Below are 16,821 nucleotides of genomic sequence, written 5' to 3' on the forward strand. Positions count from 1 at the left end.
GGAGGGGGAATTGAAACAGATTGAACAGGGACAAGTCCTCCCGTTAGAGTCAAATGGGTAACTGCCAAGGCCTCGCCCTCAACAAACATGGATGGTCTCAGAGGCAAATGAACTGGGTGCCAGCATCTTTCCAACCCGGACTTCCCGCCAAGTGGATCTGCAGTAAGGTCAGTGAGAGAGAAAGGGAACGTTGCTGGGTTAGCTCCATTCCCCTTGTCAGCAGAAAAAAACTCATGCAGGTTATTTCTTTAAAAATGTTTTCCTGCTGGGGATGCAGTTCAGTGGTAGAGAGCTTGCCTCCAATGCTCAGGGCCTGGGTTCCAACCCTAGTGCACACACACACACACACACAAAACAAACAACAAACAAAATATGGCGACATGGGACCAGGCTGACCACAGCCGTTCATCCTATGTATTATATCCTGAAAGTGTTGACTGTCAGTTAAATACATTTAAAAAAATGCTCTCCTCCTCCTGAAGGAAAATCTTTCTAGAATCTCTACAGTCAAAAAACATTAGGTATCAAGTGAAACAACCTGGAAAAGAACACTATCTTTGTGGCTCATTTCTCTCTTTCTGGAAAGAACCCCACCATGTTTGAATGGCAGACCAAATTTTCAAATCTTGGCCACATATGGTTGCCTGATTCTCTTTGTTTAAAAAAAAAATAGAAATTATCAAAAACTACTCTTGGGGCTGTGGGTGTGGCTCAGTGGCAGAGCACTTGCCTTGCAGATGTGAGGCACTGGGTTGGATTCTCAGCACCACATAAAAATAAATACACAAAATAAAGATATAATATATCTCTCTACATATAACTACTCTTGGAAAAATTTTCCCTAACATATTCAAGGGTAGGATGAGGACTAAGATGCTGTTTTAATGGGTAATGGTCATGTAATTATTTTCTTTAGTTCTCTGCATTCCCTAGTTAGAGGGACTCCGATTTAACTATCCAAGAAAAACAGAAGCGTAACGTCCCTTGGTGGTCCCATCGCTGCTCAGGTCTCATATAATCTGAATCACTAATCTGAGCTTAGTCCTTATTATGCCCTTTTTTCCAGATGAGAAGCCTGAGTCTGGGCAAGAACAAGCAACTCATCCCAGGCCACCAGCCAGTGAGGTAGCAGAGCTATTGGATTCCAGAGTCCAAACCCTGAACGTCCCCATTTTGCCAGACTCCTCATGAAGGTTGTTTCCTCCGCCCCAGAGCACACAAAGACCAAACGGAAGCTGCACAGTGGCTCCCCCACATAAACCCTCGGATTACAGGTGCCTTTAGAAATGCCCAGTTGACCCCTGCAGTCACCTCCACCATCAACAGATGGCATTAATGAGCAAGGGACGCCCTCCTGTGGGAGCCCAGGGGACAGTCACTGTGCTCTTTGGTCAATGTTCAAGTGACCAGTTATCCACAGCCTTCCCCTTGGGACAACTGAGGTCACAGGCCATGTCTAGCTGACTGTGAAAGACACTATTAAGAATCATCGATACGTGAGTTCCGGCTCTTGCTTACCCAGTTTACTGTAAGAACCTGCCCGAAATGATTTCTTGTCCTTTGTTTCTGATAAATGGAGCTGTGACTTGTAGGAAACGGCTTTGTTTTCCCCAGTTGCTTTTAGAGGAGTAAGACATTCAGATCCCCAGGTGTAGCGACCAAAATTCAATATGTCTGAGACAGAAAAAGATAAATGGGGTTGTGGGTCACAGTGGGACAGCTGTGTAATTGATGTATGTGCGTCTGTCCCTGTGAAATATGATTGCCACTTCTATTCATTTTCTTTCACATTCCATTTTTTTTTCCCTTTCACGGGCACTGGGAGGGAAAAAGCAACCTGCCATCAAATTCTCACAGCTTAACGCCACCCATTTGAGAAATGAGCAACAACAGGCGACCCCGCCAATCAACACTCTGCCTAAACTCAAGACCATATCTAATTCATCATGATATCCCCTGCGCTGGACAAATGGCTGCACGCGGCAGGTTTGTAATAAGTTGGTTGGGTGAACGAATCCATCCATCTATCCATCTACTCATCCACCCCAGAGGAGAGTGAGGCCTTGGGACCCCCTGGCCAAGCTAGAGGCAGCTGGAGGTCCAGCAGGCTAAGGCCAGCTGCTACTTTGCAAACATCAACCAGGGATCATACCACATTAGAGATTCAAGCCTACAGCTCACAGCCTAGAGAAGCTCCCAATGTGTTCCCATCAGGTAAGCTACCCCCGTCTTCTTTCCTAAATGTTTTCTAAAGGCTCTGAAGAGGAGAGCAGTTCACACACACACACACACACACACACACACTCACACACACACAAATAATAAATCAAATGTGGCTTCCCTGTTTTGAGGTGGTTTTTTTAGGGGGATGGGAGGGAAATTTTGTTTTCTAAGAAAATGAGTATTATTAATTTGATCAAAACTGGTTGGTACCAGGCACAGTGGCGCAACCCTGTAATCCCAGCAGCTTGGGAGACTGAGGCAGGAGGATCACGAGTTCAAAGCCAGCCTCAGCAAAAGCGAGGTGCTAAGCAACTCAGTGAGACCCTGTCTCTAATAAAATACAAAACAGGACTGGGGATGCGGCTCAGTGGTTGAGCATCTGAGAGTTTAATTCCCGGTACCCGCCTCAAAAAAAAAAAAAAAAAAAAAAAAAAAAAAAAAAAAAACCTGGGCTGGTATGTGACAGAGAACCAAAACATCCACCCACAAGCACAGCACTCGGGCTCAGGAATGTCCTGGGTTGTCAGGAGAACCTCCCGGAAGCCATAAAAGTCCAAATACAAAGTGCTAAATGGCTTCCTCTGAAAGCCCCAGGTAATAAATACTGTTCCCTGGGTGCTGTCATGGACCCTCCTAGAAATGGTGTGCAGAGCTCCAGGAGCTCAATGCCCAGGCTGGCCGGGTGACTCTGAGTCCTGCGAGGGGCCCTGGGGTCTCCACGTGCATGCAGGACACTGGGCCCTCCGCTCCTGCCTGCCGGACCAGCTGGGGTCTCCCCAAATCAGCAAAGCTTCTCCAAGGTGAGGCCCTCTTCTTCTTCGTGCTAGTTTCTGGGGTTTCTCCCGAGGCCCTCCCCCAGCTTGAGGAGGGGTGCTGCAGGGCAGGGAACCCCAGCGGGGTGTCTCCCTCTCAGCCCGTCCTCACCCTGGCCACATCCCTGGGAGCGGGAGCATCTCTGGCTTTGGCTGTGGGAGGGTGAGCGTGGTCCCTGTCTCCCTGCCAAGGGGGATGTCACGCCACCAGAATTTATGTGCCCGCGCTCCTTGTACCAGCTTTTCCCAGGTTACCTCCCCACCCATCACGGCCCCATTAGCTGCCCTGTGTTTTCCCCTAACTGTCACCAGCCCACACTGCCTCTTTGTTAGCCTGCAGCTCTCAGGCCGGCCCCTCCCCAACAAGCAGTGCAACTTAAACTTCGCATTGTGAAATATTTCCTCCTTCTCCCCTGTTCCCGGCTCCTGGCGCCCTCCTTGGGGCCCCCCGACTCTTTGGTAAAACAAACCCGCCAAAGGGAATTCTTGGCTCTGTTTGCACAGCACGGGTGCCCCCCCCCCCAGCAGCCCAGAGCCCCTCACCCTCCACACACACGCTTGGCTCCTGATTGGTATTCAGCCGATACCTCCCTCTCCTAACCCTTCCCTGCTTGGCCTCCGCGATCTGCCCACAGAAGGGCCTTTGTGGCAGGAGCAGAGGGGTCCAAACACCAGGGCTCCGAGGACAAGCGCATCGACTTCAAAGCGGGAAATGAGTCATTGCTCAACTGGCGAGGGCTGGGGGGGCACTGTGGGGAGGGGGCTCCTCTGGGCACCTCCAACCAGACTGTCCCAGGAGTGCTTCGCCCGAGGACAGACCGTCTGTGTCTTTTCACCAATCAGATCCCATTCCCAAAGCAATTTGCTGATTTTTATTGTTTCAAATTGGACTTCAAAACGTGGGCCAGAATCCAGGGCCTCGTAAATATTTTGTTACACAGTTCGCTGGAGCCCCTTGCTGGGAGGTGGCTTCCCGCACGCACGCAGGCTTGGGTGAAGGGACTTCCAGACTGCCAGTTTCCTGTGTCAGCAGGCAGATGAACCATCCCAAACACTGTGGGGTGGGCCTTGCCCCTGTTCACAAACAGGCCCCTTGCTCTGCACCTAAGAGCCACCCGAGGCCCTGGAGCCCAGGCTGGGGAGCCTAGGCTGGGGGGCCCAGGCTATGGAACCCTGTGGCACCTCCACTGCCCTCTGCCTGGCACAAGCAAGCTGCTCCTTGAGCCCCAGTGGGGAGGCGATGAACAGAGCAGCCCACCCTTGTGCTCGGGAAGCCTGCCCCACGGAGAACACACCGCTTCCCCAAACCATCTGCCCCGGGTGCTCAGCTTCTGGAACAAATCCCATCCCCGTCCTCATGACATAGATTCAAAAATGACTCTCAGGGTTCCTCCACATTTTCTTTACCCCAGGCCCCTTCACTGTATCTCACATGAAATGGTTTCCAGATAGCTCCTGACATTCGTCACCCCCCTGCCAGAGCATGTTCAGTGGCCTCCCCACAAACACACGCCACAAGATGCAGATTCTGAGACTGAACGATGTTCTCTGGATGTGCCTGGAGCAGCCCAGACTGGAACAGGACTATCCCCTCCCCTGGAGAGGTCACCTTGCCTCTATTAATTCAGCTTAAAAGTACATTGGCTCTTTCAGGCAACTTACTGTCCCTTGCTTCATCCTGAGCTTGAAGTCATAAGCCCCTTTTTACAATAAGTAAAACCAAGCTCTCCCCCCTCCAGGGCCTCTGTAGCCAACTTGATATTTATCACTATCTAGGTTTCATTTCATTGATTCTAGTCCAGATCGTGGGAGTCATTTTTCAACCTTAATTCTGTCATCCAAAGTACAATGGCCATCCCTTTTCAGCTCTGCACCACCTGCAATTCTGCTGTGTATCCTTTCTGTATGCTCATCCAGTCCTTTAATAAAAATGAGAAACACAAGCCGAGCATCGTAGTGCACACCTGTAATTCCATCAACTCAGGAGGCTGAGGCAGGAAGATTGCAAGTTCAGGGTCAGCCTCAGCAATTTAATGAGAACATCAGACTCTTTGAGACTCTGTCTCAAAATTAAAAAAAAAAAAATTGAAAGGATTAGGGGTGAGACTTAGTGGTAAAGCACCCCTGGGCTCAATCCCAAGCACGGAAAAAAAAAAAAGAGGAGGGGGAATCAAAATCACAAAACAGCATTAAAAAGAAAATCTACAGAATGGGAGAAAATATTTGCAAATCATCTCTATGGTAAGGTATAAATATCCAGAGTACATAAGGAACTCCTAGAACCCAATGACAAAATAATCAAATAATGGGTAAAGGACCTGAAGAGACATTTCTCCAAAGATGATATATAAATGGCCAACAAGCATATGATTGGACGGCCAATGTCACTAGTCACTAGAGAGTACAAGTCAAAACCCCATTGACATATCGCCTCACACCCATTAGGACAGCCACAATAAAGACAGAGAGAGAGGGAAAAATAAGTGTGGTGAAGGTGGGGAGAAAGCAGACTCTCGTGCGCTGCTGGCGGGACTGTGAAATTAGGCGGCCACTGTGGGAAACCGTATGGGGAATCTCTCAAAAAAACTGAAAACGGGATCACCATATGATCCAGTGATTCCATTTCTGAGTATATATATCCAAATAACTGAAAGCAAATTTTGGAGGAGATATTCATACAGCCATGTCTGTAGCTGCATTATTTACAATTTCCAAAAGGCAAAAGCCACTCAATCATCATCATTGGACAAATAGATCAACAAAATGTGGTAGATATAGACAAGAGAATATTATTCAGCCATAGAGAGGAAGGAAATTCTGACATTGACCAACCTGGAGAACATTATGCTAAACGAAACAGATCAACCACAAAGGGATAAAAATAATAATAATAATAATAATAATAATAATAATAATAATAATGTTAGATTCCACTCATGTGAAATCCCCAGAGGAGTCAAACTCGCAGAGACAGAGAGTAGAGTGGTGTTTGCTGGGCTGCAGCGGGGTGGAATGGGAGCTGTTGAATGCCCAGAGAATTTCAGTCTCATAAGATGAAACGGTTCTGAAGGTCAATTTCACAACCAGGTGAACATACATAACACTATTGAACCCCATCCTGAAAAACAGTTGTTAAACTCGACATTATGTGTATTAATCACAATAACAAATGAGCCACCGCTGAGGAGAAGCAAGACAGCCTAGAACTGGGAAGGAAGGACAGGTGGGGACTTGGGTTTCAAGAGCAGAACCAACAGCAGTGGGGCCCAAACATCCACACCGACCCTCTGTTTACAGTGACAACTCTGCTCCCCTGCAGACTTCAACGCCAGGAGGGTCTGAAGTCTCTAAGTAGAACCACGCCCACGCTCTCGGAAGGACTTTGGATGCCAACATGCTCAATGGTAAAGTGAAGATTAGGTGAGGCAGAGATGGATACCAGCCGAGAACTCATAAAAAAGGTAAGGTGCCAGGTGGACCCTGGCGTTGACTTCCTTCAACCTTCCCACTATCGTGGATCACGAATGGAAGTGTCGTGAGTTATACTTCGTGTCAATATTCATGTCAGGTTCATCTAACAAGGAGCTCTGTGTTGGAGTCAGTTCCTGGGGAATGTGTTCATGGAAAGAGGCTGCAGAAATTCACCTTCCATTTATACGACGTCACCACCTCCTTTTCAGCCTATGAAAGCAAAGCCGTGGAATCTGCATGAGTACAACTCCCAGGGAGCAGAAAGAGCCACCTGCCAGATGCAGAGCAGAGGCAAGATGCTCCGGGAGAGATAGGTTGTGTCCCCCACAGCAAAGACAGGGAACTGCAGGCAGGGAGCTCCCGGCCCACCCGTCACTTCCCACTGAGGCTGAGATGAGAGGGGAGATGAGAGGGGAGCTGAGAAGCCCAACAGCCAAAGGCGTCCAGGACAGAAAACTCTACATCCAAGTAACACACTGGATGGAACCTGTCCTCCCACCACATTCCAGCACTTCCCACGGATTGGGGACTGATTAAAATCATAGCACCTGTATCAGGTGCTCCACAGACACCACCCCTACTCCTGTCCAAGCCTTCCAATGGACAGAGTTATGGCCCAGGCCCCATGATCACTAGAGGAAAAGAGAGGATTCAATGCCAGGAGCCTGGTTACAACCTGGAAGAGCAGGGACAGCTGTCCAGAGGCCCTTGTCTTTGGTGGGCACCTGGAATTAGGAGGGTGTGCACTTAACTGCATAGTCCCAGGCGGACAGGGGCCTGGCATACTCCCAGCCACTGAGGGTCCTCATGCCCCAAAGGGAAAAGACGGGTGTGGTAGACAGAACAAAGCCGTCCCCAAAGATGCCCACAGCCTAATCCCTGGAGCCCAGAGGTATGTGACCTTACTGGGACTTTGCAGATGTGATGTAGGCAAGAATCCTGAGACGGGGAGGTGAGTTCAGTGTGATTCCAGGGAAGGAAGGAGGCAGGAGAGTCAGAGTTGGAGAAGATGTGGAGCCAAAGTCAGAGCAATGCAGTCGCAGGCCAAGGAATGAGGGCGGCCTCTAGGAGCTGGGGGATTCTCCTGAGAGCCTCCAGAAGGAAGGCGAGCTTCCAGCACCCCAATTCTAGCCCCATGATTTGGACTTCGAGCCTCTAGAGCTATGAGGTAGTAAATCTGTGTCGTGTGAAGCCGCCAAGCTGGTGGTCATTTGTATTGTAGGAAGCAATACAGATGGCCAGGGCAGCAGCCACGGACTTAACTATGCCCACTGCCAGATTCACATGGTGAAACCTCAACCCCCAGTGCATTTGGAGATGGGCCTTTGGAAGTAGTCAGGTTGAGGGTAGGGCCTTCGTGATGGGATCAATGGGAGAGACACAGAGAGCTCAGCCTCCCGAGGTGTGTGTGTCCCCCCTACCAACACGGGAGGACACAGCAAGAGGGTGGCTGGCTCAATGGAGGCCAGGAAGAGGGCCCTCATCAGAACCTTCCCCTGCTGGGACCCTGATCTTGGACTTCCAGGGTCCACCCATCTTGCCACGGCACCCAGGGACAAGTTTAGGCAACCCTGCCGGGAGCTCTGACCACAGCCAAGTCCCAGGATCCCAGCTGAGCGAGGAACACTCAGTGAGACAAACCCTTGAAGGCAAAAAGGGCCCCAGGTCCACTGAGCCATGCACAAGGCGCCAGGGAGAGACGGGCTCCGTGCTCATGGTCAGCTCCAGTGAGCTGGTGAATGTGAGCTGACCACATGCTGCTCACTAAGATGGAAAAATATGCCACCTACTAGACCCAGAGAGTTTTGCCAAGAAGCTTTCCCAAAGTGTCCAGTGGTTTAAGGACACATGGCATTATTTTTCCGCTGCCCGTTTTTCCTAAAAGACAAGCACTTCCTCCCGAGCTACTGCCCACCCCGACAGGCTCCATCAAGCCCAATTCAGATTTGAGAAGCCCAACCCTCCCTGCCCAGCCAGAGTCCACTCGTGCACCCAGGATCCACACGAGGGTCCACTCATGCCAGCCTCGGGCTGCATCTCCTTAGGGAAGGTCAGCTTGCAGGGGGACCAGAAGGAAATGTGGGGGAAGAGGCAGAGATTTGGTAGCGACGTGGGGACGTGTTTATCGTTTATCAGCTCTTTACTCCTCCTCTGCTCCAAGGCCTGCTGCCTTGAAGACACTCCAAGTTTCCCTGGGACAAAGATCAGGCTTCTGCCAAGAGGTTCCTCATTAACACTGGGGCCAGACTGACCACAGAGGTGGGCAGCCCAGGAGCTTCTGGACACAGGGATGGAGTGGGTGGGGAGAGGAACAGGCCTAAAACACAAGACAACAGTGGCCAGCCATGTCACCAGAAAGAAACCTTTTGAAGCCTCCCCGAGGGTAACATTTGAAAGATTGGAGCTGTTAAAATATCTTTGTTAATAATGTATCATCCCATACTTTTTGTTAATTAAGAGCCAATTTATCAAGTGCCAGCAGGGTTTCTCACTAGTGTCAGAAAGCTAGCGTTGCTTCACCGATTCCGAACTACAGGGTCCCGCCAACACTTGAGGACAGCACATCAGCCTGATGACACACACTGCAAAGACCCTGAGGAACCTCGTCCTGTCTTCTTCAAGCCTCCAAATCCCTTGGTGCTTGGCCAGGGATCCCAAGCAGGAAATACACTGCCTGGCACCTCAGCTAAAGGAGGGCCTGCCCAGGACATGCCAGGCCCTGGCCCATCCCCACCAAAAACTGAACTCAGCCGGCTCGGTGGTGCATGCCTATCATCCCAGCAGCTTGAGAGGCTGAGGCAGGAGGATCATGAGTTCAAAGCCAGCCTCAGCAATTTAGTCAGGCCCTAAGCAACTCAGCAAGACCCTGTCTGTAAATAAAAAATTGAAAAGAGCCGGGCGCAGTGGTGCATGCCTATAATCCTAGAGGCTCTGGAGGCTGAGGCAGGAGGACCGCTAGTTCAAAGCCAGCCTCAGCAACTTAGCGAGGCCCTAAGTGACTCAGTGAGACCCTGTCTCTAGATAAAATTCAAAAAGGGGCTGGGGATGTAGCTCAGTGGTTAAATGCCCCTGGTTCAATCTCCAGTACCAAAAAAAAAAAACCAAACTGAACCCATCAGAGCCCACCGTGCACAAATCACCACCAGCACAGCCCCAGGTCTGCCTCAGGAAACTCATCTCCACCTCCCCCCACCGAGGGGTCCACACTTCCTCCTTGATCCGATGCTCCCCCACCCCCAGCTCAAGCGCCTCCAGCCTTCTGAAGCAGGAGACACTTTCTGGGCTCTCCGTGACTGCCCTCACAGAGGGGTGCCCTGGCCGGCTCTCCAGACACTCCATTTAACCTGTCACCATTGGTTATCTTTAGCCTACAAGCCAGCACTGAGCCTGAACAATTGGCTTCATGTTTCTGGGCCACAAGTCAAAGCCAGGTCAGGCAGAACAGGGGACAGCTGGAAAGCACCGAGTCGGTCAAATCCATGAAGCCAAGGGCCAAGGCAGACCCCGAAGCCCAAGCCCAGGACCCAGAGGAAACAGCAGGTGAGTCCGACATGTCCCCTCCCACCAGCCACAGCCCACCTGTCTGCTGAGCTCACTTGGGCTGGAGGGACAAGGGCAGGTCCTGTTCCCCGAGTCCCAGATCAGCCTGGTAGGGGAGGCGGGAACAAAGGGTTATAAGGAACACCATGGAGGCTCTTTCCACCAAGTGCTAAAAGGGCTCAGAGGATGGAGGTGACCAATGCCTACCACCAGCTGAGTGGATGAAGAAAACATGGCATGTCCCGGCAGGACAGTAGTGTTGCACCAGGAAAAGGAAGGACATGTGACAGATGCTACACCATGGGCAGACCTCAAAATCACAGAAATAAGCCAGTCACAGACAGGATACCCTGTGGGTCCACTCAGACGAGGTACCAGGGGTAGGCAAAGCCCTAGGGACAGCACATAGAACAGGGGTCACAGGATGGTGGCTGGGGGAGAAGTCGTTTAATGGGAGCAAAGGTTTTCTTGGGATGATGACAACATTTTGGGCATAGATAGTGGAGATGGTTGTGACATATTTCACATCACATATATTTTTTACAGCTGAAAAATATATTTTAAATATATATATTTGTATGTTAGCTCAAGCATTATTTAAATGCCTTATTTGAAAAACAAAACCCCTTTAATCTCTCATCTTCTGCTTTTCTCTATTTTCCAATCAATATCTTAGCAAAATTGTTTGTATAGTTTTGGAAACAGCTTTTTAAAAACTCCTCACCTCCCCCAAGTTATGCACACCAGGCCCCTCCTGCATGCATGCCTCTCGCCGGACTCCTCTCTGTGATTATGATCCCATACGCTTCATAGGAACCCGTGCGAGGCTGCAGGGGGGGCGGGGTAGCCTGTTGGGTCTTGAGCCCTGTGTAACCATGCCAGTGAGGGCATTCTCCCAGAATGGCCATGGACTGATCACTGCCCCCAGGGCTCCTGGGCTCCCTTAACTGCCCACATTTGTGAAGGCCTGTGTGGTTCTGCGCCAGCCAGAGACAGAGGTAGATTCAAAGGCTGCAGCACATTGCCAGGGCTCCGTGCGGGACATTCATCCATGCTGGGCTCATCAGCCACTCTGGCGCTCTGGCATATGGGATGTCAGTCTCAGGCTGGCTGACTCCTTCCAGGAAACTCCCGTGCCGCCCAGTGGGACACTCGCCTTTTTTGCTCCAGCCTTGACAGCAGGCAAGGATTTAATGATTGGGAAGCACTTGGAGAGTCCAGAGTGCTCCATAATTGCCAACTCATAATCCCCCAGATTGTTCTCCGGGTGGGGCTGCGGGAGGTGAAGAGTCTGCTCTTGGCTTCTTGCTTCCTTGGTGTGGCTCTCGCATAGGAACCAGGCCAGGGGCAAGCAGAGGCTCACTGCGCACGCTGGGGAGCAAGGGTTCCCAAAGAGGAGCCGGAGAGAGAGGGGCTTGATGATCCCGCAACTCTTGGATCCTCCCACACTGACCGAGGATCTCTGATGACCTTGGCCCTGGGAATCTGCATTTTTATAAACTCCCCTGAGACAACTCTTTCCCTCTACTTTGGGTATGGATGGGTCTGAAGGAAATGTGTCGGATTGGGGTGGCCAGACCTGGGTTCAAATCTCAACTCTGTGTTCTTATCAAGACCTCGGCAAGTCACTTAACACGAGGCCCAAAGGTGTTCACCGAGAAAGTAAATTTGTCAAGTTTCCCAAGCAGAGAAGGTTGAGAGTTGGAACACTCTGCATCAGCCCTGGGACTTTACTGACCAAAAGGTGAAAAGTCCCCCAGGAAGGACCTGCTGTCCCAGCACTTCCCCTGTCAGTCTAAGCAGGGAAGCTTCTCTCATAATTGACAGGAACGACTCCAGATTTACTGTCTCACCGGGCAAAGCTCATGACATTCCCTTCTGAGAGAAGGGAAGCCTAAGGAGTGACGGATGGCGTCCTAAGGAGTCCAGAGGCAGTTCCGGCAGGAGGGAGGCCCTGGCCCAGCCAAGGCATCATTCCTCACCCACTGTCTCTCCATCGTCAGAGTGGCTGGTTCCGTTCCACCGCCCTGCTGCCTGGCCTAGACGTGTCACAATAGCGAGGTCACCTTCCTGCTTCGGGTAATTTTCCTTGGAGGCAAGACGGATCCATTTTTAACAGCTCTTCATTTCAGCAGAGAGTGCCCCCCTGCCTCCGATGGGGGCTGGGGGCCAGACGGGAAGAGAAGCTTTGTTCTTCTGACCAGTGCTGACAGTTTAATTAAACCCAGCTTGAGACAGGGTCGCGGGGGTCAGGCATTCTTCAACAGGGCTCCGGCAGAATCTCACAGCCCTGCAGCTCCAACCACCAGGGCCCTGTTAATGAGTTATCGTGGTCCTTACAGCAGGGATATAAATAAGGGGAAATAAATGCCCTGGGCTGCCCTTAATCACCCACCCCCGTCTTCCCCCTAGGCCCAGCAGAGACGAAAAAGGTCGATCTTGTCGGGACTCATATTGGTTTCAAGGCTAAAAGGCGGCCCAAGGGAACTGTTTCCAGATGCAGCTTCTGGACAAGACAGGGGGGGGACGCAACCAGCCAGAGCAGCCGGACCTGGAAGGACAGAGAGCTGACTCACCTGTGCCCCACCCCAGAACCTGGGGTTCAGTGAAAACTGGGGTTTGCTGCTCTCAGGAAGCGGCCAGGTTTCAAACATGGCCCTCTAACCCCAGCCTCACCCCTGTGCAGGTCCGTGGAAACATCATCACATCCTCTGGGGGTTGTTGGCTGGCAGGTGACGGAGCAGACTCCAAACCCAGGTGAGTGGGAGGTTATGGAGGATGAGGGATGTGTAAGTCACAGGGAGACAGATGACAGGGCTGCCTGTTGGGAGGGTAGGCGGTGGGAGGCTGGGTGGTGGTAAGTGGAGGGGTGGAGGGATGGGTAGGTGGGTGGGCGAGGGTAGGAGGTGCCTGGGTGGTGGGTTGTTGGAATGCATGGGGGGAGTAGGTGGGTGATATTTACTGTGACCTTCAGCAACAGCAGACAAGACTCAAATCTGGCTCCGTCCCTTGGCCGTGTCACAAACCCTCTGAGTTTGCATTTATTTCCTCTATAAGATGGAGGAAATGCTGCTCTCTCAGAGATGCTGCTGACAGATCCAGATCCTGTTTCCAGGTCTTTCAGGATGAGCGTGGCACAAGGTGACCTTCCACTCGTCCTGATCATTACTATAAGGACTGCAGTTCCTGAAACTTTTCCTGTCCGCCCTGGGACACAGAGGCAACAAAAGATGTCACGGGCAGGCTCGCTTCTGCAGTGGCTAACTCTAGACGAGGAGGAGGTGGGTGCCCTCTTCTAAAGGGGGGTGGGCCCCCCACCATGGGAGCATCCTCAGGCCACACAGACTTCACCTGTCACTTCAGGGCACCAAGAAATGTTCCCAGGGGCAACATCACCTCCTGGTTCCACGTCTCCTCTCCTTTCACTACTCAGCAAACTAGTACAAAAGCAGATTCCCTTTGCCAACAATGACTGTCCCACACTGAATCCTAGCCCGTGGCCTATGGGGCCCTTCTCCTGGAGGCAGACCAGCCTCCCTCCATGGCCTCCTCTGGGTACTTCTGCAGGGCGCCCTTCACCACCCATGAAAAGAAGCCAAAGCCCCCTGGGGGAAGGTCCCCACACAGCGAGGGATGGTTCTGAGTTAGGGGGTGAGATGCTGGTGAAAGCTGATCTCCACAGGGATGGGGGACACCTGCACTGATGCTGGATTAATGCTCAAGTGTGGGGTCACTTGCAGGCTGGGAGTTGGGTTGGCCACCCTCACAAGCAATTCCAGGGTGGGCTCCCTCACATGTCCCTAGCGCCTCCCACAGGCCACAGCGTGCACACCTGAAAGAGGGCTGCACCATCCTTCAAGCCTCGAAGCGGCCCGGCCCGGCACAGACCAAGCAATGAACCCGCGGACTGCACCACCCTTGCACTCTGTGGCCAAGAGTCCCTCTCAGCACATGTGGTCTTGCTCCAGCCCATTTTCATGCTGATTGGGCAAAGCCTCTGCATGAAAGTTCCTAATTTACTCCAGATGCAAAGGATTAGTAACAGATCCCTCCAAAGCAAAGAGAAGGTCAACAGGTGAGAGACCAGAAACGATACCTCCCATCCTACCCTGCCTTCTCAGGAATCCCTCTCACCCCCAGCTCCCAAGGAGGCCTGGGGTCCAGAGGTCCCACTAGCCCCAGTACAGCTGACTGGCCAGGGGAACGATCACCTTGACCTAAGATGCAACAATCAGATTCTTCCAGAAATCAGGAGTTGAAATCCCAAACCCTTCAAGGATCGAAAAGCCTGAGCCACAGGAAACAGGAGGGGTGTCCGCAACGTGGCCGACCCAAGTGGCAGGAACTGAGATGCTCCAGTAAACCCGGGGCACTGCTTTGCAGGGAAGAGTGGGACAATAAGGTGGATGTTCTGAAAAACTAGAAGCATCCTCACATCTCAGGTGCCACGAGGGCCAGCTGAACCTCCATTCCTGCCTGCTGGCTGCGCCCTTACGCGGTGCTCCCAGGGCTTCCACGCCAGCCGGCCAGGGCTTCTGTTTCTGGAACCAAGCCAGCCCAAGTGCTTCTTGGCCAGACCAATGGGGAAACCTAGCAGAGAAGTTAGACGCTCAGGTCCAGAGAACAGGGGTAGAGGTGAGGTAAACTAGCTCCTCTACCCTCCCCTATGACCACTTCCAAGGTGAAGATCTCAGGAGCCCACCCGCCAGGAACAAGGAACCAGTCCTGGGTGACACGTGGGGGTGTGGGGCAGGGAATCCTCCCCAGAGTCCTCCTGGCTTGCACACCTCCCTTACAGAGATCAGGAAATGTCTAGGGGCTGGGGGTGTAGCTCGGCAGGGCAGAGTGTGTGCTCAGCATGTGTGAAGCCCCTGGGTTCAATCCCCAGCACCAAAAAGAGAAAGAGAAACAGAGGAGAGCTAAATAGTCTGTGGCCCTGGTCCAGCTAGGCCTGCCTTCGAAGGATCTCCTGCCAAGAGTTCAGTGTGGAGGGAGAAGCAGTAAGTGCTGAGAGAAAGTTCTGGCTCTAGAGCCTGCACATATTCCCAAAGGGCCCAGGTGAGAACATCCAGTGTCTCTAAAGGCCACGGGTCCATCTGGCTCCCAGCCCAGGAGAAAGCCAACAGCAGGTGTCACACAGACTCCTGTCCTCTTCAAAGGCTCCTCAAGACATTCAATCCTCGAATAGATTTCCTTGTGCCAGCCTTTGGTTATAGAATCTGATTATTTAACAGTTGCTAAAGCATAGAAGTCCCTTGAGACATGAAACCATGAAGAGCATAGGGCTAGGAGTCCAAAAGGGGCTTCAGAGGGACTCTGAGGAAGTCACAATACCTTTCCAACCTTGTCCCAGCAGTTGGAGACACTGCCTGCATCATGGTCACACATCAGGCTGTGCACAGGAGCATGATCCCCCACAGGGCTACTCACTCCAGTTATCAGGGACATGAGAGACATCCACAGTCAGGCCCCCAGCACTCAGAGAGCCCAGGCTGCCACCTGCCACCTCGCCCCACCTGCATCAGGCTTACCTACATGACCTGGTGCCTCCTCCTCCACCTGGGTGCTCTCCTAGAGCTCCTTCAGGGAGGAAGCAGCAGCCCCCATCTCTCGCCCAGTGCCCTGTTGGGCAAGCAGAAGGCCCCAGACAATGGTTCCAAAGGTTGCTAGTGACAACAATTAAGGGGGCTCCAACTCTCCTAACTCAAAATTCAAAAACTTAACAGTCCTCTGAAAAAATACATAAGCTTATATGGCTGTTCTAAGTCATTATAGAGAGCAAAGTTAAGAAAAACATGTCATTAGAAAGCAGGTTTAGGGCTCAAAGTTAAGAATTACTCTTGTTTTTTTTTTTTTCTTTTTGCAGTGATTATCAAAACCACAGCCTCACACACACTAGGCAAGCACTCCACCACTGAGCTCTATCCCAGCCCAAAAGGAATTTTCTGATATGCAGATCTTTCCAATAAGGGAATGGATTGCCTGGGGAGGTGGTGAGCACCCCATCTCTAAAGGTAGCCAAGCAACAGCTGCGGGCGATATGCTAAGGAGCTGTAGAGGAGGTTCCTTAGTAAATCTTCAGGGTCCTGTCCAACCCAAGAGTCCACAAAATGAAATGCATGGTAGAACAATTCCAGACACCTCTGGGAAATCACACATCAGAAGCATTAGCAACTGTCCTTTAAACCCAAAAGCAGCACATTGACCACAAATAAAAATACGGCTTTCCACCCTGGTTGGTAAGCTCGCCTACTGAAAGGTGGAAGGAGCAGAAAACAAATTAGTCTGAGAAGGGCTTATAGCTGAAAGAATCAATATTCAACCCAAGGCGCGAGATCCAGGGCATAAGAAGGACCCCTGCAAGGGCTGTCGGAGGTCAGTGCCACCCCAGCTCCCCTGCCCCTGCACTGCTGGATGGGATGGATGAACTGGGGTTCTTTCAAGCGCTTGTCATGGAGAAGCGTCTCACACGGCACCTGGCCTGGCCTTTGATGGCCCAAACCCTTCCTGCCAGGTGAGGAGCAGCAGGAGAGGTCACGAGAAAGTCCAGGCCCCACTGACCACAGATGGGGAGAAGACCACAGGCAGAATATTCTGACATTAAGCATCACTCACAGTCGGGACAGCGCCTGGTTATTCTGGAACAGCAGTTCTGGCAACGTGTGCAGCTGGTTCCGGTTCAGTCGTCTGAAAAAAAGGGAACAGAGGAGTTGGAAGTCACCTGAGTGTCCAGGAAATCCAAAGGACTGCTCTAGAATTCCCTTGAGACACAAGG

General features: G+C 51.6%; 1 protein-coding gene across 1 annotated transcript in view; it reads right to left on the minus strand.

Moving 5' to 3' along the window:
- The window catches only part of Slit1 (slit guidance ligand 1), a 152,446-nt gene that overhangs the window by 109,578 nt on the left and 26,047 nt on the right, over window positions 1-16,821 (minus strand). Inside the window, exon 4 of the mRNA XM_026394745.2 lies at window positions 16,662-16,733. Within this exon, the coding sequence (XP_026250530.2) occupies window positions 16,662-16,733 (72 nt within the window). The remainder of the gene's footprint in view (window positions 1-16,661; window positions 16,734-16,821) is intronic.

Source organism: Urocitellus parryii, chromosome 5 (assembly GCF_045843805.1).
Source record: "Urocitellus parryii isolate mUroPar1 chromosome 5, mUroPar1.hap1, whole genome shotgun sequence".
NCBI lineage: Eukaryota > Metazoa > Chordata > Mammalia > Rodentia > Sciuridae > Urocitellus > Urocitellus parryii.